The sequence below is a fragment of the Phacochoerus africanus genome, chromosome 5 (genome assembly GCF_016906955.1).
Source record: "Phacochoerus africanus isolate WHEZ1 chromosome 5, ROS_Pafr_v1, whole genome shotgun sequence".
NCBI lineage: Eukaryota > Metazoa > Chordata > Mammalia > Artiodactyla > Suidae > Phacochoerus > Phacochoerus africanus.
The window spans coordinates 57859907-57882977 of record NC_062548.1 but is presented as its reverse complement, the minus strand read 5'-3'; the positions used below and the strand labels follow the sequence as shown (position 1 = coordinate 57882977).

The following is a 23071-nucleotide window of genomic DNA, read 5'->3' as shown; positions in this document are numbered from 1 at the left end:
CTGTGGCATAGGCCAGAGGCTGCAGTTTCAATTCAGCCCTTAGCCTGGCAACCTCCATATGCTGCAGCAACATAAATCTAAGAAAAACCCAACATAACATACTGTCAGATTACTCAAGAAGCATATTCATCATCACAAGAAGATAAAGTGACTATCTCTCTTTTTTTTCCCCCAACCAACCAGTGAAGAGGCAACTGGACAGCCAACTCTGACTATCACCTGGCCTTGTTCCTGAGCCAGGAGTCACACTGCTGTCCACAGGAATGCGTTCCTGTTGAAGCTGAATTTAACAGAAACAGCCCACAATTACCTTGGGTCAGTTCAGAGTAACTGGAGTTTAAACAAACAAACATGGTGCGTGAAAAGAGTGGTGAGGAATTAAAACTGTAGTGTGTGAGGGGACTTTTCAATGATCTCAATTTATTCCTGAGTGAACAGCACATTTCCAGAAGCAGGTTGATGAAATCCTCTGACTACGGATGCTCAGTGTGGGGTGGGGACAGATTCCTCGACCCAAGAGATTGCAAGCGGAGAGGTCCCCAGACTCCCCAGCAGGGCTCCCCTCCCTGGCACTGGCTGAGGGTCCTTCTCAGCCTGGAAGGGTAGTGGCTCAACGTGGGGCCTTGACCTCCCAGGAAGGAGTGAACAACTTGGAAGAGAAGAGGAGGGACCGACCTGGCCCGTAGGCAGAGATGGACAAGTGAGGAGGTCCTAAAGTAGGTTTGAAAACAGCAGCATCTGGATACAGCCCACCTACTTGTATGACATGAAAGGAAGACCCCAGCAAGCTGTTGGGGGTTGACCTGCCCTTCCTTGGCTCCTCTCTGCTGCCCTCCTCCACGCCCCTGCCCCTGCCCAGGTCACGGCCACTCTTCCCGCAGACCCTGCGGTCCAGCGGGGGCAGCCACGGTTGGGCGCTGCACGCACCGTTCAACACGATGAGCACCTTCTTCCACTGGGTGTTGCCCACTTTGGGAGTCTGGCAGAAGAGAATCCTGTGCTTGTCACAGACGAATATTCGGTCGAGGACAAACTTGGAGATGGCAGTGTGGGAGAGACTCCTAAGAGCTTCCTCCCTGCAGACATTTCTGATGAGCTCCAGGCGCTGCATGTAGACCAGGGGCTGAACCAGCTGGTCGCCCAACGGCATCTTCCCGGTCGGCTGCAGGGAACAGAGGCAGGATGGGCACTGGGGCTTTGTCAGCAGAAAAAGGATGGACCCCTGTGCCCACCTCTGCCAGGTTGGGCCTTAACTTGGGGAGGTGGGAGCCTGGGGGCCACCCCCACAGAAACAGTGGGGCTGAGGGCACGAGTCACCGCTGGCGCCTGGGTTCAGGCTGGACCATGGTGCACCAGAGATGGCTGACCAGCTATCTTATCCTTGGCTTGGACAAACCGAGGGGGCGGTGGGCTGTCTGTGTCCCTGCACAGACCGCACTGTGGCCCATGATTTCTTGGAAATGGCAGGAGACTTCACTTGGGGATTTTAGGGAGGGCCAGCTGCTGCCTCCCGGCTCCCACCTGCATCTCCCTCCAGGTAATTTGAGTCTATGTGTGTGGATGGCAGGCTCCTAAGGACCTGCTGTTCTCACAGACGGTGGTTGTTTTGAAGATAATCTGGTACATTGGTATATCTGGCTTATTAATTTAAGAAAAACCTTAGGTCACTCGGTATGGGTTTTTAAAAGGCAGGAACCACTGCTGCATTTCCTCAGTGCTGAGCGTGGTTATGTTTCTCTGGAATGCAGCTTCAGGTATGTGGAGGGTCCTGCCTGGCAGTTACATCCCTGGTACCGAAGTTTAGCTTCTCCCTCCTGCTTCTGCAGCGTGGACCCCAACTACGGAAACACGGCCAGAGTCCAAGTTCCCAGCTGGATCCCACAGCCCAGGGGAGGCTGTGCGGCCAGCTTGCCCGCTCTGGGGGCTGGAGGCCCACTTTCTGGGTGGGCAGGGGTTTCTGGCATGACGGCCTCCACCCCAAGGTTGACATGGATCTTCTCACTTTAGAGGATAACCAGTGCCGACATGCCTAGCATGTGCTCAGGGTGGCTGAACTTCCTTCCCGACAAGACTGCCCAGCAAAGCCCCTGGCCTCACAGGTCATGTGTGCCCGTCTTCAGGAATGGAGCCACCTACCGTGTTTATGTTACACCTCAGTGAATGATTCTGATTTTTTTTTTGTCTTTTTGTCTTTTTGTTGTTGTTGTTGTTGCTATTTCTTGGGCCGCTCCCACGGCATATGGAGGTTCCCAGGCTAGGGGTCGAATCGGAGCTGTAGCCACCGGCCTACGCCAGAGCCACAGCAACGCGGGATCCGAGCCGCGTCTGCAACCTACACCACAGCTCACGGCAACGCCGGATCGTTAATCCACTGAGCAAGGGCAGGGACCGAACCCGCAACCTCATGGTTCCTAGTCAGATTCATTAACCACTGTGCCATGACGGGAACTCCCTGATTCTGATTTTTAAAACGAAAATACACAGAGGTTCTAACAGGGGCCGAAGAGAGTTAGTTATGGTAGAGCACAGCTGATGTCTTTTCAATGTTAGTTATTTCTTTAGCAAACACAATGAGTAGCTACTACTTCTTATAAAAAACCTGATTTGAAAATACTGGCGGAGGGGGGGCACCTATAAAGACTTCTAAGAAGTTCTAGAAATCTCTTCCAAGTCCTCCGCAGATCACATCTACCACATTTGGGTATTTTCCGTATCCGGAGGCAGCTCTGCACAGACAGGACCTCATTTTCTGTCTTCCTTCAGCAGGCGCCACACTGAGAAAGGCTGCAGCCCTCCCCCAGAGCCCCTCTGCACCTTCCCTAGGACTGACCTGTCCTTTCTCGTCATCCAGGGGCCCCTTCTCTTCTTTCCTCCCCCCACTTTTTCGCAGTGACACCCACTATTTCCAGCCACTTCCTGAAGGGGCCTTGGGGCCCTTCCACTGCTCTGTAGATCACGGAGCTGAGTCCGTGATCTGAGTCATTTGACAAGGAAAAGAGATGCAGAAAAGGTTTATCTGACTTTCCTTCTTGAGAGAAGGTTGACTTAAAAACCCCCAAAGATGAAAAAGCTCAAGTGCCAAGTTATGACATACTTTTTGGGACTACTAGCTGCTGAACCCAGTGATTCTATGACCACGGCCCTTTTCTACGTTCAGACGGCCCCATTAGGCAGTGGACTCTAACCCAAGAGCATGTACTGGGCCTCAACTCTGCTTGGCTGCAGCTGCAGGTGCTGTGGGGGCCCAGGGAAAGCCTTGGCAGCGGAAGCTGAGAGGTGCTGCGCGTGTGCATGTGCGCACGCGTGCATGTGTATGCAGGTGCACTGGGGGGGGACGGAGGGAGACCCACCAGCTCAGGCAGAAGTTGAGTGCCCACAGGTGCCTCCTGCTTCTCCCAGAAGCATCTGCAAAGGCAGTTCTGCAGAGGGAGGCTGTCTCCTCCAACCCTACTCCTTTGGCCGCCTCTAGCCATGGCCCCTTTTCTCAGCATCTTGAGGTGTTTCTGCTACCACGCCTAGTTATTCTCTTAAATTTACACAGGACATCTCCTCAAGACTTCAAAGCAGATGGTCTCTCTAAATTTACTTGACTGAATGGACCAAACTACCTTTACTGTATTGGTTAAAACACACTGGCCGGAGTTCCCGTCGTGGCGCAGTGGTTAACGAATCCGACTAGGAACCATGAGGTTGCGGGTTCGGTCCCTGCCCTTGCTCAGTGGGTTAACGATCCGGCGTTGCCGTGAGCTGTGGTGTAGGTTGCAGACGCGGCTCGGATCCCGTGTTGCTGTGGCTCTGGCATAGGCCAGTGGCTACAGCTCCAATTCGACCCCTAGCCTGGGAACCTCCATATGCCGCAGGAGCGGCCCAAGAAATGGCAAAAAGACCAAAAAAAAAAAAAAAAAAAACACTGGCCTTGCCAGGCAACCCTGTCCACCCTGAGGGGCCCTGGGCCAGTTACAAAACAGGAAGACTTCAGAACACCCCTGTTCCGCCTCAGGGCACAGCCTCCTCCAGGGTTGGCTGGCTGTCGGATGTCTGACTACATTGCCTGGGTTCCCTGGTGGAGGGACTTCCCAACATGAAGCCATTCTGGCAGTGGGACAGACACATGCATAAGGATCCCTCTGCACTTTCCTCCCCAAGAATGACTGAACCCTGCTCCTCCCAGAAACTGGAGCTCAAGCCTGCCACCCTGCCCCCACCTCTGTGGGAAACACTCGCCTTCTTGCTTCAGAGACAGGTCTAACTTAACCTCCCTCCTGGATCCCAAGTCTGGCTCACTTATCCAGAATCCTTCTCTTTTCCTCACTCTGTTCTGACTTTTTAAACCTTAGCTCTAACCCTGATCCTAGACAACACTTAAGAGCAGTGCCGCCCATGGCAGCAACAGTACAGGTTCTCTTCAGGAACCACAGAAAAATCTCCTTCAAGTTTGCTTTTCTTCAAGCTTAAGGATTATACACAAAGAAGAAAAATTTCTTGTTCAGTTGTGTTTACCGTCATCATTTTCTATTTTTTCCCTTTGCAAACACCCAAAACTGATATTAATGATATATTATTTTCCACTATATTCTATTCAAAAATGTTCAGCTGCATTATTCACAAAATAAACTTTTAAAGGTAAGCTACGCATAACCTCATCATCATTATACATCACCTTTCTTTGGGGCAAACATATATATGGACTTTAATATCTAACGATTCTCGGTCTCAGAAAACCAAGTCTGACTACAGTTCCCACTTCCTTCAGCTTCAGCTGAGTTTTAGGAGAAGCAGTGGGAGAGGACAGGAAGAGTTGAAGACAAGAACCCGGAGTTCTACATCCAGGCCCAGCACCCCTGAGCTCTGCGTTTTCCAACTGTGAAATGAGAAATGAGAATGGAAGTATTTACACCTGAGAGTGCTGCTTGTGAGGACCAGTAAGATTAAAATCCCGCAAAGCACTCTGTAAACTGTAAGGCATGTTAGATGCAGTATTTTCAACCACCATTGGTCCTGCAGGCCAACGGCCTCTCAGGACAAGCACACTGTCTTCTACAGGTGACGGCGTGGGCCACTCTCTCCTGCCTCTAGCACTGCAACATCAGGGTGGTGCCCCAGTTCAAAGCCCTACAGGCCTCTTGCAAAGCTGTCACTGGGGCACATTATTTATACAAGTCAGTAAATATTTATTTCCTTAACTCTTCCTATTAAAGCCAGCCTCCTACTTCCTGTGGGGCTTGTTTCTTGTCTCTGCAACCCATTCCCACTGGCGCCTTGCCCTGGAAGGCCACAACCCGAAGTGCCCTCCAGGCCTGCTTCAAAGGCTTCTGCAGAGGTGCTCCATCCACCCCAGCCACACCCTGCGAGAAGCAAACTCAGGCAGCACTTTACTCCAACCAGGTGTGGCTGTCCCGACTTTGCTGGGTTCTGTCCGTGTCCTTACACTGATCACTGGTAGGACTGTCCCCGCCTCTGGGTTTAATTCGGGGCTGATAAACATTTTTGGAGCTGGACTCACCCATTTCATCTCTTCTGGCAAGACTGCAACCTAAACCTTCCAGACCTAGCACAGGGGTCAGTATGGAGTGGGGCCCAAGAGCAGGCCTTTCAGAGTTCCTCTTGTGGCTCAGTGGTAACGAACCCGACTAGTATCCATGAGGATGTGGGTTTAATTCCTGGCTTCTCAGTGGGTTAAGGATCCTGCGTTGCTGTGAGCTGTGGCATAGGTCACAGACGATCTGGTGTGGCTATGGTTGTGGCCGGCAGCTATGGCTTAGATTTCACCTCTAGCCTAGGAACTGCCATATGCCATAGGTGCAGCCCTAAAAGGCCAAAAAAAAAAAAAAAAAGAGTGGGCCTTTCATCTTGGCTGGGGAATAATCAGGAATTCCTGTGCAAGGGGAGCCAGAGGAGAAAGACCTAGAGTCAGAGAGTCCAGGGAGGTGAGCTCCAGGTGAGTTGGCCCCAGGCCCTGCTGCTCACTCCCACGTGACTTTTGATGATCAGCTTTTTTCCTAAACTCAGCTCTCTCATCCATACTCTGAAATTCCATGATTCCCAGGATTCGGGGTCAGAGGTCTTCTCCCAGTCTCTGGTTTTCTCTCCATTTGCCCAATATCCCAGATCCCTTCCCCTCAAGGCTCTTTCTGGGATGGTCGGGAGCTCGACATGGTCAACACTCCAGATCACCCACGATGCACAAGGCTCTGTGAGGCACAGATGCTAAAAAAATGAGCAGACACGTGCAGAAGCAGCGACTATAAAGCTGAGAAAGAGAGAAAGCAGAAACCAGCTGCTGAGGGCAGGGGTGGGGGAGAGCGGCTGTTCCCCACAACTGGGGACCCGCCAGGGCCAGGTGGGGGCGGGGGGTGAGTGAGTAGGTGAGAGGGAGACACCCAGGGACCAATGGGCAGAGGGGACAATGCTGAAGCCCAGCCATGCCCACCTTCAGCTCCTCAGCAAAGTGCGTCTCTCCGGGCGACCTCGCCGCATCCTCGGGCACGGCGGTCAGGAACAGAAGCTCCTGCTTGGCGCTGTACACTAGGAGACAGAGAGGTTAAAACGTCTTTCTGTGGAGGAGCAGACCCGGATCAGCACCACAGCATGGAGGTCCCAGAAAGAGACCTGCACAAACATCCTCAAGGGATAGCAGACAAGGTGCAAAAGCAATGCTGTGAGGGAGAGCCTTCTCAACTGTGGTGCTGGGCCACTGGACGTCCTTTACCCAAACCCCACCCCCTGAGATCAGACTCAAAATGCAGCAGCATTTAAGTGTAAAGCATAAAACTATAAAACTTTTTAAAAAGCACAGGCATAGGAGTTCCTTTGTAATTCAGTAGGTTAAGAACCCAGCTAGCATCCATGAGGATGTGGGTTTGATCCCTGGCCTCGTTCAATGGGTATTTAGGATCCAGCGCTACTGCAAGCTGCGGCACAGGCTGCAGGCGAGGCTCGGATCTGGCGTTGCTGTGGCCGTGGTGTAGGCCATCAGCTGCAGCTCTGATTCGATCCCTAGCCTGGAAACTTCCATATGCCACAGGTGTGGCCCTAAATAAATAAATAACATAAATAAATAAATAGACGTTCTTTAAAAATATATAGGGAAAGAATAGGAGTAAATCTTTGGGAAAACTGATAAACTGAATTTCATCAAAATTTAAAACTTTTGCTCTGCCAAAAACCCAAAGAGGATGAAGACAAGCTATAGACTTGGAGAGAAAATACGTCCAAACCACACATCTGACCAAAGACTGGTATCTAGAATATGTAAAGAACTCTCAATTTTCAACAGTAAAAAATACAAACAATCCTATTAGAAAATGGGCAAAACAGGAATAGATGTTTCACCAAAAAGATCTACGGGTGGTAAATAAAGACACGAGAGGATGTTCAACCTCACCAGGCCTCAGGCAAACGCAAACTGACACCACAGAGAGACAGGCTAAAACAAAAACCAGTGAAAACTCAAATGCTAGTGAGGATGCATTCTATATGACTGGTGAATGTAAGATGGTTCAGCAGCTCTAGAAAACTCTAGAAGCAGCAGTTTCTTTAAAAACTAAGCACGCAGGAGATGGGATTAAGATGGCGGAATAGAAGGACTGGAACTCAACTTCTCTCCTAAAAACAACAAAATCTACAACTAAATGCTGAGCAATCTTCAACCAAATGGACCAGAAACCTTTAAAAAGATATCCTACTCCAGAAGACAAAGAGGAGGCCACATAAAGGGGCAGGAGGAGGGATTACGTGATAGAAGCAACCCCATACCTCATGGGTGGGAAGCCCCAAAGACTGGAAAGTGATGATTCAGAAACTCACCTACAGGAGTGAGAGTTCTGAGCCCCATATCAAACTCCCACGTGTGGGGATCTGGCACTGGGAAAAAGAGCCCCTGGAGCATCTGGCATTGAAGGCCAGTGGGGCTCGTGCATAGGAGCTCCACGGGACTGGGGGAACAGTGACCCCATTCTTAAAAGGCGCACACAGACTTTCACATGCACTGGGTTGCAGGGCAAAGCATGGGTCCCAGGGCAAAGCAGAGTCTTCACAGGAATCTGGGTCAAACCTGACTGCAGTTCTTGGAGGACCCCCTGGGGAAACAGGGGTGAATGTGGCTTGTTGTGAGGGAAGGACATTGGAAGCAAAGCTCTTGGGAATATTCATCAGAGTGCCTTTCTCTGCAGGTGGCCATTTGGGGAAAATGTGGCCCCACCCTTCAGTCAGCCTGAGAAGCCCCAGGGCAAACAACAATCCAGGTGGGATCACAGCCACCTCAGTAAAAAGGCTGCCTAAAGACACCTCAGGCACACAGCTTCCTCTAATCCCATTCAGAGACTAAGCCCCACCCACCAGAGGGATAGGAATCAGCTCCACCTACCAGGGGGCAAGCATCAGCCCCTCCCATCAGGAAGCCTACAGCAAGCCCCCATACCAACGTCAGCCACAAGGGGGGCAGACACCAGAAGTAAGAGAGGCTACAACTCAATTATCTGTAAAAAGGTCACCATACCAAAAACCTATAAAAATGAAAAGACAGAGAACTATAACTCAGATGAGGGAGAAAGAAAAAAACCCATAAAATCAGCTAAGTGATCAGGAGATTCTCAGCCTCCAGGAAAAAGACTTTAGACTGTTGATGCTGAAGATGATGCAAGACACTGGAAATAAACTGGAGGGAAGATGGATAACTTACAGGAAATACTGAGCAAAGAGATACAAGACATAAAACTTAAACAAGAAAAGATGCAAAATACAATAACTGAAAAAAAAATTCACTAGAAGCAGCTAACAGCAGAATACAGGAGGCAGAAGAACAAATAAGCCAGGCAGAGAACAGACTAGCAGAAACTACGGATGCAGAACAGAAAAGAAAAAAGATTGAAAACAAATGAAGAGAGTCTCAGAGAACTCTGGGACAACATCAAACACACCAACATCCATATTATAGGGGTGCCAGAAGGAGAAGAAAGAGAAGGGGACAGAAAAATTCCAAGAGATAATACCCGAAAACTTCCCCAACATGGGAAAGGAACCACTCAGTCAAATCCAGGAAGCACAACGAGTACCATATAAAATAAACCCAAGGAGGAACACCCCAAGACACATATTCATCAAACTGACCAAAATTAAAGACAAAGAGAACATCTCGAAAGTAGCTAGGGAAAAGAAACAAATAACATACAAGGGAATCCCAGGAAGGTTATCAGCAGATTTTTCACCTGAAACTCGGCAGGCCAGAAGGAGTGGCATGATATAATTCACATGATGAAAAGAAAAAAAACTCCAGCCAAGATTACTTTACCCAGCAAGGCTTTCATTCAGATTCGAAGGAGAAATCAAAATCTTCAAGATAAGCAACAGCTGAGAATGCAGCACCACTAAACCAGCTTTACAACAAATATTAAATGAACTTCTCTAGGCAGAAAAGAAAAGGCCACACCAGGAAACAAAAATGCCACAAATGACAAGGCTCACCAGCAAATGTATATATACAGTAAAGACATGAAATCATCCATGCACAATTATACCACCAAAGTCAGAAATCAGGAGAAGAGATGGGTACAAATGCAGGACACTGGTGATGCACTTGCAATTAAGAGACCAACAACCTAAAACAATCTCATATATATATCTATACATATATATACTCATACCAAAACTTCAGAATAACTGCAAACCAAAAATCTACAATAGATACACAAATAAATGAGAAAAATCAACTCAAATACAACCCAAAAGATAGTCATCAAACCAGAAGAGCACAAGAGAAGAAGGAAAGAAAAAAGAGCAACAACAACAAATCCAAAGCAATTAATCAAATGGCAAGAAGAACATACATATCAATAATTACCTTAAATGTTCATGGACTAAACGCCCCAACCAAAAGACATAGACTGGCTAAAGGGATACAAAAACAAGACCCATATATATGCTGTCTTCAAGAGACCCACTTCACTTCTAGCGACACAGACAAGCTGAAAGTCAGAGGATGGAAGAAAATATTTCATGCAAACAGGGATCAAAAGAAAGCTGGAGTAGCAATACTCATATCAGACAAAATAGACTTTTAAATGAAGACCATTTGAAGGGACAAAGAAGGTCATTACATAATGATCAAAGCACCAATCCAAGAAGAACATATAACAATTTTAAATATCTACGCGCCCAACATAGGTTCACTACAATATACAAGGCAACTGCTAACAACCCTAAAAGGACAAATCGACAATAACACAATCATAGTGGGGGACGTTAACACCCCACTTACAGCAATGGACAGATCAACCACACAGAAAATCAAGAAGGAAACACAGGCCCTGAAGGAACCACATGGACTTCACAGATATTTATAGGACATTCCATCCAAAAGCAACAGAATGCACATTCTTCTCAAGTGCACATGGAACATTCTCTAAGATGGATCACATCCTGGGCTACAAATCCAACCTCGGTAACTTTAAGAAAACTGAAATCATATCAAGCATCTTGTCTGACCACAACGCCATATGCCTGGAAATCAACAAGAAAACATCTGCAAAAAACACAAACACGTGGAGACTCAACAACATGCTACTAAGCAACCAATGGATCACCGAAGAAATCAAAGAGGAAATTTAAAAATACCTACAAGCTAATGACAACAAAGATACGACACTCCAAAACCTATGGGATGCAGCAAAAGCTGTTCTAAGAGGAAAGTTTAGAGCAATACAAGCTCACCTCAGGAAACAAGAAAAAGCTCAACTCAACAAGCTAACTGTACATGGAAAGCAGCTCGAGAGAGAAGAACAGACAAGACCTAAAGTGAGTTGAAGGAAAGAAATCATAAAGATCAGAGCAGAAATCAATGAACTAGAAACAAAGAAAACCATAGAAAAGACCAATGAAATGAAAAGCTGGTTCTTTGAAAAGATCAACAAAATTGATAAACCCTAAGCCAGACTTATCAAGAAAAAAAGAGAGAGGACTCAAATCAATACAATTAGAAATGAAAAAGGAGAAGTAACAACGGACATCACAGAAATACAAAGGATCATAAGAGACTACTACATGCAACTATATGCCAATAAAATGGAAAACCTAGAAGAAATGGACAAATTCTTAGAAAAGTACAATCTTCCAAGACTCAACCAAGAGGAAATAGAAAAGATGAATGGACGCATCGCAAGAACTGAAATGGAAACTGGGATTAAAAAACTTCCAACAAACCAAGGGCCAGCACCAGATGGCTTCAGAGGCGAGTTCTACCAAACATTTAGAGAAGAGCTAACACCTATCCTTCAGAAACTATTTCAAAAAATTGCAGAGGAAGGGATACTCCCAAACTCATTCTATGTGGCCACCATCACCCTGATACCAAAACCAGACAAAGATACCACAGAAAAAGAAAACTACAGGCCAATTTCACTGATGAACATTGATGCAAAAATCCTCAACAAAATCCTAGCAAACCGCATCCAACAATACATTAACAGGACTGTACATCAGGATCAAGTGGGATTTATCCCAGGGATGCAAGGGTTCTTCAATATCCACAGATCCATCAGTGGGATAGACCACATTAACAAATTGAAAAAGAATATGATCCTCTCTATAGACGCGGAAAAAGCCTTTGACAAAATCCAACACCCATTTCTGATAAAAACCCTTCAGAAAGTGGGCATTGAGGGAACTTACCTCAACATGATAAAGGCCATATACGACAAACCCACAGCAAACATCATTCTCAATGGTGAAAAGCTGAAAGAATTCCTGCTGAGATCAGGAATAAGACAAGGATGTCCACTCCTGCTGCTACTCTTCAACATCGTTTTGGAAGTCCTAGCCATGGCAATCAGAGAAGTAAAAGAAATAAAAGGAATCCAAATTGGAAAGGAAGAAGTGAAACTATCACTATTCACAGATGACATGATATTATACCTAGAGAATCCTAAAGACTCTACCAGAAAACTGTTAGAGCTCATCCATGAATTTGTCAGCCCCAGGATACAAAAATTCATATGCAGAAATCAACAGCATTTCGATACAGTTAACAATGAAAGACCAGAAAGAGAAATTAGGAAAGCAATCCCATTTACCATCACATCCAAAAGAATAAAATATCTAGGAGTAAACCTACCTAAAGAGACAAAAGACTTGTACTCTGAAAACTATAAGACACTGATGAAAGAAATGAAAGATGACACAAATATATGGAAAGACATATCATGCTCTTGGATTAGAAGAGTCAATATTATCAAAATGACTATAGTACCTAAGGCAATCTACAGATTCAATGCAATCCCTAGCAAATTACTATGGACATTTTTCACAGAACTCAAACAAAATATTTTAAAGTTTGGAAGCACAAAAGACCCAGAATAGCCAAAAACATACTGAAAAAGAAACATGGAGCTGGAGGAATCAGGCTCCCTGGCTTCAGACTATACTACAAAGCAACAATCATCAAAACCATATGGTACTGGCACAAAGACAGAAATGCAGATCAGTGGAACAGGATAGAAAGTCCAGAATTCAACCCACGCACCTACAGCCAACTCATCTATGACAAAGGAGGCAAGAATATACAATGGAGAAAAGACAGCTTGTTCAATAAGAGGTGCTGGGAAAACTGGACAGCCACATGGAAAAGAATGAAATTAGAACACTCCCTAACACCATACACAAACATAAACTCCAAATGGATTCAAGACCTAGATCTAAGACCAGACACTATAAAACTCTTAGAGGAAAACACAGGCCAAACACTCTCTCACATAAATGACAGCAACATCTTCTCAGATCCACCTCTTAAGAGTATGGACAGTAAAAACAAAAATAAACAAATGGGACCTAATCAAACTTCAAAGTTTCTGCACAGCAAAGGAAACCCCAAACAACACAAAAAGACAACCCAAAGAATGGGAGAAAATCTTTGCAAGTGAATCAACTGACAAGGGATTCATCTCCACAATTTATAAACACCTTCTGCAGCTCCATACCAAAAAAACAAACAACCCCATCCAAAAATGGGCAGAAGATCTAAACAGACAGTTCTCCAAAGAAGACATATGGATGGCTGAGAAACACATGAAAAGATGTTCAGCATCACTCATTATTACAGAAATGTAAATCAAAACCACTCTAAGGTACCACATTACATCAGCCAGAATGGCCATCATCCAAAAGTCTACAAACAATAAGTGCTGGAGAGGGTGTGGATAAAAAGGAACCTTAGTACACTGTTGGTGGGATTGTAAATGGGTGCAACCACTGTGGAAAACCGGATGGAGATGCCTCAGAAAACTCAAAATAGAACTACCATTTGATCCAGCAATCCCACTCCTGGGCATCTATCCAGAGAAAATCATGACCCACAAAGACACATGTACTCCAATGTTCATTGAGTACTATTTGCAATAGCCAAGACATGGAAACAACCTCAATGTCCATTAACAGAGGAGTGGATCCAGAAGATGTGGTACATATACACAAAGGAATATTACTCAGCCATTAAAAGGAATGAAATACTGGCATATTTAGCAACACGGATGGATCCAGAAATTATCATGCTAAGTGAAGTCAGTCATACAATGAGACACCAACAACAAATGCTTTCACTGACATGTGGAATCTGAAAAAAGGACAGAATGAACTTCTTTGCAGAACAGATACTGACTCACAGACTCTGACAAACTTAAGGTCTCCAAAGGAGACAGTTCAGGGGGTGGGGGGATGTGCTTGGGTTGTGGGATGGAAAACCTATAAAATTGGATTGTGATGATCACTGTACAACTATAAATGTAATAAATTCATTGAGTAATTAAAAAAAAAACTAAGTATGCAACTACCATTCAAGCCAACATAATTGCACTCTTGAGCTTTTATGCCAGAGAAATGAAAATCTGTGTCACAAAGAGCTGAACATGGATGTTCACAGCAGCTTTATTTACAACAGCCCCAAACGGAAACAAACTAGCTGTCCTTCAACAGATGAAAGGTTAATCAAAGAGCTGTCCATCCATACCATGGAAGACGACTCAGCACTAAAAAGAAACAAAGTAAATCAGAAGTAAATCAGGTGAATCTCCCAAGAATTATGGTGAATAAAAGTCAATCCTCTGGGAGTTCCTGTTGTGGCTCAGCAGGTTAAGAACCCGACTAGTATCCACGAGGATGCAAGTTTGATCCCTGGCCTCACTCAGTGGGTCAGGGATCCAGGGTTGTTGTGAGCTGTGGTGTAGGTCACAGATGCAGCTCGGATCCAGCATTGCTGTGGTATAGTCTGGCCACTGCAGCTCTGATTTGACTCCTAGCCCTGGGAACTTCCACATGCTCCAGGTGCAGTCCTAGCATGCAAAAAAAAAAAAAAAAAAAGCGTTCCCATCGTGGCGCAGTGGTTAACGAATCCGGCTAGAAACCATGAGGTTGCGGGTTCAGTCCCTGCCCTTGCTCAGTGGGTTAACAATCCGGCGTTGCCGTGAGCTGTGGTGTAGGTCTCAGACACAGCTCTGATCTTGCGTTGCTGTGGCTCTGGCGTAAGACTGGCAGCTACAGCGCCGATTCGCCCCCTAGCCTGGGAACCTCCGTATGCCATGGGAGCGGCCCAAGAAATGGCAAAAAGACAAAAAAAAAAATAAAAAGCAACCCCCAAAGATAGTATACTGGATACAACATTTTTTTTTTTTGCGTTTTCTAGAGCCGCTCCCATAGCATATGGAGGTTCCCAGGCTAGGGGTTGAATCGGAGCTGTAGCCACCGGCCTACACCACAGCCACAGCAACGAGGGATCTGAGCCACGTCTGCGACCTACACCACAGCTCACGGCAACACCGGATCCTTAACCCACTGAACAAGGCCAGGGATCAAACCCACAATCTCATGGTTCCTAGTCAGATTCGTTAACCACTGTGCCATGACGGGAACTCCTGGATACAATATTCTTGAAAAGACTAAATTATGGAGAGAACAGATGCCAAGGGGGAGGGGCACAGGAGGGGCGGGGACAGGTAGGTGGGTGTGGCTATAAAAGGGCATCTCCTGGTCATGGAGATGTTCTGCCTCTTGACTGCATCCTTGTCAATACCCCGCTTGTGACTCAGCACTGTGGTTCTGCAACATGTTACACTGAGACAAAAGAGTAAAGTGTATGTAGACTCCGCGTTACTTCTTACCACTGCATGAAACTCTACAGTGGTTTCAATATTAAAAGTTGAATTAGAAAAAACCCAAGTCAGCAGTCAAGTTAGTGCTTATACATTCTTTTCAAAATTTATAGGAAATGAAATTAGACTAGAGGGAATCTTACAAAAAGCTAGACCAGAGTAGTCATTTACAACAAGCTGGCTTGGGGGAAAACCTTTGGGTAGAATTTGAAGGTAACTTTCAGATCTCTACAATTAAAGAAACATTTACTTTCAAAAGTTTGCAAAGCCTAAGTACATAATTAGAGAGAAAAAAAGCAGTTTTGAAATAAAAGCAGAGACATCAGCCTAACAAAGCATACACAAAGGCACACTTTACTTTGCTAAAGAAAATCAAAACCTACTTCTCTTGGGCCATGACTACCAACACTCTGCAGACCCCGCCGTCTGGCTGTTAAACATCCCTGCTCCCCCATGCTCTCCCCCAACAGCCCCACCATGAGCAAGCATCAGCCTGACATCCTCCCTGTGCTGGGGGGAGAAACACATCTTCCCAGGGCCCTGCCAATAATAATACCTCCCAACTCTCATACCTCCTAGTTCTCAACTCCAACAGAAATCTTGGCCACACACCTCTACGAGTCCCTCTGAAATGTACCCCTATCCAAACCTGCGCACAGGGGCCGTTCTATACCTGCGGTGAGGACAGTGGGAAGTGAAAGTGGCAGCAGCAGTGCCCAAGGCCCCAAGGCCCCAGAACACACTCAGGGCTGAAATGCCAGCGTCCTCCCATCCTCCTCCTCTGAGCACCAACACGCTCAGGAAAACATCACCTTCCACTCCTTCTGGTCACCTCTGGTCCCAGCATCTTCCACCAGCCCAGCAACACTCAGTTCTGCCACAGGATGAAAGGGTCCCTAAAAACCTAAGCTTCCTTTCCCACATTTCAGATGGACAACAATAGCCTGAATTCTAAACAAATGGCTGATAGGGAATTTCTCAAAAGCAGCCTGTTTCAATCACTCAGAAGCATCGAAAATGGGCTTTCGTAGCCATGGACATCTCACCTTCCGGCCACACACACCAGCCAGTCATCCGCCAATTTTTATTTATTTATTTGTTTTTTACTTTGAACCCGATTCAATTAGATTCAAGTAAAACTGACTGCACAACTTATGTCTGGTTTTTGCTTTTTCCTTTGCTTTGCTGACAACCACTGTCCCCACTGATCTGAGAACAAATCCTTTCCCTACCCTGACCCTCTGGGCAAGATGCCAGCTTCAGGCCCAAGGATTGTGATCCGACAGGTATGACCAGGTATCTTCGTAACACACCGCCTCACTTTCGTTCTACATATCATCATATCTGTTTTATAAAATGTCCTTACATTTGCCAAGCGAAGTACTGCCTTGTTTCTCCAGCAGTGACCTCACCCCCTCATCTCCCTGACCACACTGTGTCAGCTGCCCAGTGTCACCACTGCACTACTTCCTGGGCAGAGGCAGACAAAGCCATCTTGTCATAGGTTCTGCCCTTAAGTGGCTGGTAGCTGCGTGGAGGCAAAAGACTAGAAGAGGAGGAGCGAGAGGAAAAATCAGTGTCCACATACACACACCCAATTCGCAAAGATGTCATTTCTGGGTTCAAGTCTCAACATACCATGCCATCAACTTCCCGTCACTAAAGGGGATTTCTTTCCCTATGACAAAGTCGAGTTCAAAGTGACACTGGAATCTGTTAAAGAAGGATGACTCACTGCCACCAACACACAGGCTTCACTGCTGAGCCAGAGACCCCCTCTCCCTCAGAAACCACATGTCCACTGACTGGGATTCTGAAACAGAGCCCACTTCCCAGGGGACAGAGCCAAGAGGAGCAGCCCTGAGGACACTTGAGTGCAACCGGCTCCCTGATCACCAAAACCACAGATTTGCTGTCACTTTACACCACCCAGGACACTGCTGCATGGTCACTTACTTCCTTGTGATGATGACAGAGCTCAGTGGGCTTTTGGTTCAAAAGCAAAAACACTGAACATAAATTTCAACCCAAGGGGAAATCTCTCATGGCTTTTTTTTTTTTTTTTGCTTTTTAGGGCTGCACCCACAGCATCGGAGTCCAATCAGAGGCTAGGAGTTGAACTAGAGCTGCAGCCACCGGCCTACACCACAGCCACAGCAACATGGGATCCGAGTTGCATCTGTGACCTACTCACAGCAATGCAGGATCCTTAACCCACTGAGCGAGGTCAGGGATCGAACCAGTGTCCTCAGGGATCCCAGTCACATTCATTAACCGCTGAGCCACGACAGGAACTCCTCACAGCCACATATTTAAAACCCCTCATAGTTTCCTGCAGGACCCGGGGATCCCCTGGGTACATCTGGCTCCGCAGACAGAAGGGCCCCTACAGCCGAGTGACCATCCCCACTAACCATGGTGCTTGAGCCCTGCCTTTAAAGAGCACCTTGCTTCTCGGTGGCATCTGATAAACAAGATGTCCTTCTGCTGTGATGTGGCAAGTTTTCTGCTGAGTGTTTTCAGCCAAGTGTCCAAGCTCAAGAGGGTTTTGGGAAGCGGAGCTGCAAGTGGACGGAGCTGAAGGCAACGAGGGGCTGAGTGCTGAACTTCTGGGGGGGCCACCCCGACTCAGTGGCCCAGACCAGCCAGATGTCGTGCCCATGGGCCCACTTCCTGAACTCTCGACTCAGCCAGCAGACACCACCTTTGTGATTGCAGCCAGGGACATGGGGACAATTAGGTAAGAACTGTGTGGTCAAGAAAGGCTGGCTATGTTTGGGCTCCACAGCAAAGAGTCTCACTCTAGTTTGCTGCATGATGCGGGGCTGGTTGGGCTCCTGGGAGTCTCGGAGGTGTGAAGGGGGGCAGGCCCTGCCTGCACCAGCTCTGATGCTTCCCCCCAGAAGCATCTCCACCACCGAGCTCACATTCACTGCACAGCGACCACGTGGGACCCAAGGGTGCCAGGACCACCACGCACCTCATGGGGCCCGAGACGCCTGCAAGCAGCACCCAGGATGGCCTCGGGCCTCCTCTCCAGGTTTAAAACCCTAAGGCCTCATCCTCTTCTGCAAGGTTGCCTTCAGCTCTGTCCACTTGCAGCTCCTCTTCCCAAAACCCTCTTGAGCTTGGACACTTGGCTGAAAACACTCAGTGGAAAACTTGCCACATCACAGCAGAAGGACACCTCGTTTATCAGACACCACTGAGAAGCAAGGTGCTCTTTAGAGGCTATTCTGCCAGATTATATTAAAACTATTGTCTTATTTAACTATTTTTGGTGGAATGTAAAACTTATTACATATGCACCTAATTTTTCAATAAAATAAACCACAGACAACTTAACCTCACGATCCACCTTTTAAGTGTCTCTTTTCCCAAGAAGTGACACTTAAGGAAATCACAAGTGAAACGCGTGGACCCTCCGTGAACCATTTCACGTTCGCAGCAACTCAGTTTCTCATGCAGTCCCCAGCCATGTTCCCGTCAGTGGTCCACACCTCGGCCCCACTCCCAGATTCTGTCCCCTGACTCTGCTGGCCCCGGCAGCGGGAGGTTTACAAAGTCCACACGGGATTTCAAGTGCCTTGGGAATGAGAACCACTGCTCTGATTCTTAGGGTCCCCCCAACACACAGTGGTGACATAAACTGTGCTGGAGCAACTGGAGAAATGGCCAAACCATCAGGCTGAGATCTTCAAATTCCAACCACTTTCCAAGACTCGGCCTGTGCTGTCCTGACAGAGGTTTGGTCCCTAGAGTGACTGTGATCACCCGCGATGCTCTGGATGCTCCCAGCCACCCCAGACATCTGCAGGGTGTGATTCCACCTTCCCCAGGTGTGAAAGCCCCTCAGGTTCTCCCCACAGCTCCTGGACTTGAGATGAGAGCCAGTAGGGCCGCGAGCACTGAAAATCGCTACTGAGCAGAACTGTCAGAGCCGAGAACTCCCTTGGGGTTAATTTCAGCATCTCTCTTTTGCCTGCAGATCTCCTTTTCACCCTGTTCCTCTATAGGAAGGATGGAAGTTGGGGGGGGGTGCATTGTGCAGCCTCAGTACAGCTGGGGACACCCCTGGGGAGCTCTCCAGGGTGAGCAGAGCCTGGAGCCCACTGGCCACACATGGTACAGGCTGTGCAGCCGGGAGGAAACTGGGAAAAACGGCCTGTGATACTTTTCTACTTCCTTCCCTGAGGGCCGCCGCCTGCAGGTGCAGATCAAAGCCTTAGATGGAATAAAGATGCTGTGAGTGGCCTCCCTGCCAGCCCAGCAGCGCCAGGCCAATTTAGGGCCACTCACGGGCCTTTTCAACATCTCCCCTGCACCTTGCCTCACTCTGACACTGAAGGAGTGGCCTCAGGAATCAAGATGACCGTCCCCTTGGCTCCTGACGTGTGCTCAGCACCTCACAGGTCACTCACAGGGTTTCACTGTGCTAGGGTCAGGCTTGGAGCTGTCAGAGCAGGTAAGACACCCAAGTCATAGAAAAAACACTAACGCTGCGGCAAGCACAGCAGACATGGCTCTCCTGAGGCTAGGTTGGGGCTCTTTATGTGTGTGCCCTTATCTGAATGCCTACGTCAAGGAAAAGGGAGTTAAAAAATCCCCCAAGGACACCCCCAATACACAAATATTTATGCCACCTTCCTTCTGGACACCGAAGGTGACCTGCAGACACTTGGCCACCAGCAGGCAGCATCGCCAGAAGCGTCTCAGGAGACCCCAAGCAGGGCTGGTCCCCAAACCCAGAGCCTGGGTGGAGGACACCAGAGAAGCCCCAAGGAGAGCATGTCCTGCCGGCCCCTAGGTGAGGTGATGGTGGCGCCCTCCACCCTGTCCACCTCCCCTCCAACCTCTGCGACATCAAGGCCTTGGACGCCACGACCTCAGCGTCCTTTCCGGCATCCATCCTGATTCCGTGCCAGAGCTCACTGGAGCATGAACCCAGGGCAGTGTCACAGCAAGCTCTGAATGCGCCAAAATCCATTCCACCAGGAGGCGTACCTACCATCAGGGTCTTTAAAGGTCAGCGTGATGAACTTGCTGGCCACCATGAACATGAAAATCACCCAGAAGCATGCGGCCAACAGAAGCCACTGGTGGTGCATGTTGTCAAATGCCAGCCATTCAGCACTTCTCCCTGGAAAACACAAGCAAAATGGCCATGCTGCTTACAAATAAGGCATTTAAGCCAAAAGCAATAAGAACGAATGGGCAATTTCAGTCAATAGCATCAACACAAATATTTTAAAAATATTTTCTACCAGTACCATGGGTATTTTGACTCAGTATTTAACTTAACATATTTTGAATTACTAACTTCTCAATTAGATAATCAAATCAAATGTAAAACACCTTAATGAAGAGGAGCCCTGTCTAGTTGGTTTTGGAACAGGTGATGAGACTGTACTTTTGCAGATGTGCCTTTGGCTCCTTTCTGGCACAGGCTACTGTGTCCCTGGTACCAGCACCTGCCAGGGCCGGAGGGGACCTGCCCGGGGCCAGACCTTTGCCATGGGCAATTCTCAGAGGGGTGTCGCCATTCCCTGGTGATTCCAGGCTGTGATCGAAATCCTGACCTGGTGACAAACTGCAGCCACACCTAGAGATGGAGAGAATCTCTAAAACGGTGGAAGGAACCTAGAGTGTCCCTCTCATCCACCTGCCTGCCAGGGCCTGTGTTGAGCCTTGGGGGTGGTGTTTCTCATGCTACCGTTGCCTGGGAGGGGTGCAGGGCACGTGGGTACTGAGCAGGCCACACTCTGCTGCACTGGACACAGAAGAACCGGGATGTCACACTCATTTCTTGGCAAGAGAGACAGAAAGGTATTTCACGTCACCTTTAACACAGGACTTCTGGAAGCCCAGCCAAGCCACAGGGAGAGACCATCCTCAGCTGGATCAGTTTCCACTGGCTGATGGGGCTGTGGTCCATCATCCCTGGACAGCAGGGAGCTGGTGTGCTCCACATGTGGGGGAGACCCCCCACCCCAGCTTCCTGCTGTGCTCACACATGCCACCCTCCCCGCTTCTGGCCCCGAGCACAACCCCAGCCACCCCAGCATCAGGCCAGCACTTGGCTCTTGGGGTTATGGTTTAAGGACTAATCTCTGCAATGGGAACTAGTCTTCTGAAGAGATCTGAGTCTGCCCATGAGCTAGCTTACCTCCAGGTATAAGTAGAAAGATGATGAATAAAAAGCCTCCAGGAAAATGAGGCTCCCGAGAACATGCCCCCTGGAAGCCAGGGGCTTAGGGCAGGACTCCCACCTCTGAGCTAGTTGGAAAGTGAGGTCTGCACTATCTCGAAGCCCTGACCGCCCTCCAGGTTTTCCTCACCTGGTTGCCTGGTTTCTTTCACTGGGGATGGGGTGGGGTGGGGGTGGGGTGGGATTTCTCTTCTCTGTATTGGTGGCTGGGGGCTAGTTACTGAACAGCTCAGCTCTCTGGGCCCCAGCGTTCTCATCTGCAGGGACAAAACAGCCACCTGCACACCTACCAGGAGAAAGAGGTTGCCAGAGTGTCCATGCTCCAACTTAAAACCTACCACCCAAGGTCGCCTTCCAGATGGCAATTTACTTCTAAAGTGATTTCTGCTAAACTCCTCATGAACTAAAGCTTCTACAGAGCTTCTCCCCTTCCCAGTGTGGGAAGAGGGGGCCAGGAGAGGGGAGGCATGCAAGGCCCCCACCTCCCTCCCGTCTTCTCCTCAGCTCACCTGGACGGGCAGGGATGGTGCCTGTGACATGTGGGGGTTGTGATGGGACTGCAGATTTGGAAAGCTTCACATTTACAAACACTCACCCCAGCCAAAACCTCTTGGAAAGGAGCGTATACCAGTGAGCCAGAGATCCTCACTAGTACACAGCATACCGACCAGACAGCCCTGCCAATGACCCTGTGCCCTGCTGCAGTCTCCTCATAGGCCACACGGCCTGTGGCAGTCACCAAGGCTGGCCTGTGCTGGGGGCTAGGGGGAGTCCCCTCCCAGCCTTGGGGCCTCTGCAAACGGCAGCCAGGCAGATCTGTTCTCCTCCCCCCACAGCACAGGGGAGCTCAGCACCACACCCACCACCACCCTGCTGGCACCTGGCTACCCTCCATCAAGGCCCCTACTTTCATCTCCTTCCCTGCACCCATCACAGCTGGACCATTCTGCTTCCCCTAGTAGCATTGGGTCATGCTGGTGCCCCCAGGACAGCTTAGTGCCCAGGGTGCAACAAGGCAACCTTTGTCATTTGCTGGATGACAACGTCAACCAAGGAACATACCAGGCTGACTTAGGAGAAGGAAGATGCTTTAGAAGACACTGGTCACCCCTCCTCCCCAGGGGTATGAGGTCTCCTTTCAACCTCGGAATATCTCTGCAGACTCCACATCAGAGGTGGTTATATATTTAATACCTATTAACCGAGACCAGGATACAACCGAAAGCTACTAGGAACTAAAAATAAAATTACTTGAAAATAAAGTTGTATTTTATAAGTCACACACTCACATGCATTTGAACAGATAGACAACTACAACATACTGACTGGAAAGTTAATAAATGATGTTGGAGTCCAAAAATAATTTTTTTAATTTAAAATAAAACGTTATGTAGAAAGGCTGCAAGCCAATTGCATAGCTCTAGAGTGTCAAGGTACGTCACTCAACCAAAAAACGGCAAGTTGCAGAAGTGAATTATGATCCTGTTTGTTAGAAGAATTATATATATGTGCGTGTGAATGTAGGTAATTATAGCCATATGCAAACATGGACACATGTGATGCACAGAATAAAACTCTGAAAGGATAAGTGCAGTCATTTTTTTACTTTGTACTATTTTACATTTTAAAAACATTTTTGCAATAAACAAATAACCATTTGACAAGAGAAATCAAAAACATATAGAAAATGCCACCTACCTATGGGGATATGGGTGTTTTTATTTCTGATGTT

General features: G+C 47.8%; 1 protein-coding gene across 1 annotated transcript in view; it reads right to left on the bottom strand.

Annotated features, from left to right (window-relative positions):
* Positions 1-23071, bottom strand: part of CHST10 (carbohydrate sulfotransferase 10) — a 35710-nt gene that overhangs the window by 5185 nt on the left and 7454 nt on the right. Inside the window, exons 2-4 of the mRNA XM_047781422.1 lie at positions 20140-20271; positions 6431-6525; positions 928-1162 (exon numbers count right to left, since the gene is read on the bottom strand). Of these exons, the coding sequence (XP_047637378.1) occupies positions 928-1162; positions 6431-6525; positions 20140-20239 (430 nt within the window). The 5' untranslated portion in view covers positions 20240-20271. The remainder of the gene's footprint in view (positions 1-927; positions 1163-6430; positions 6526-20139; positions 20272-23071) is intronic.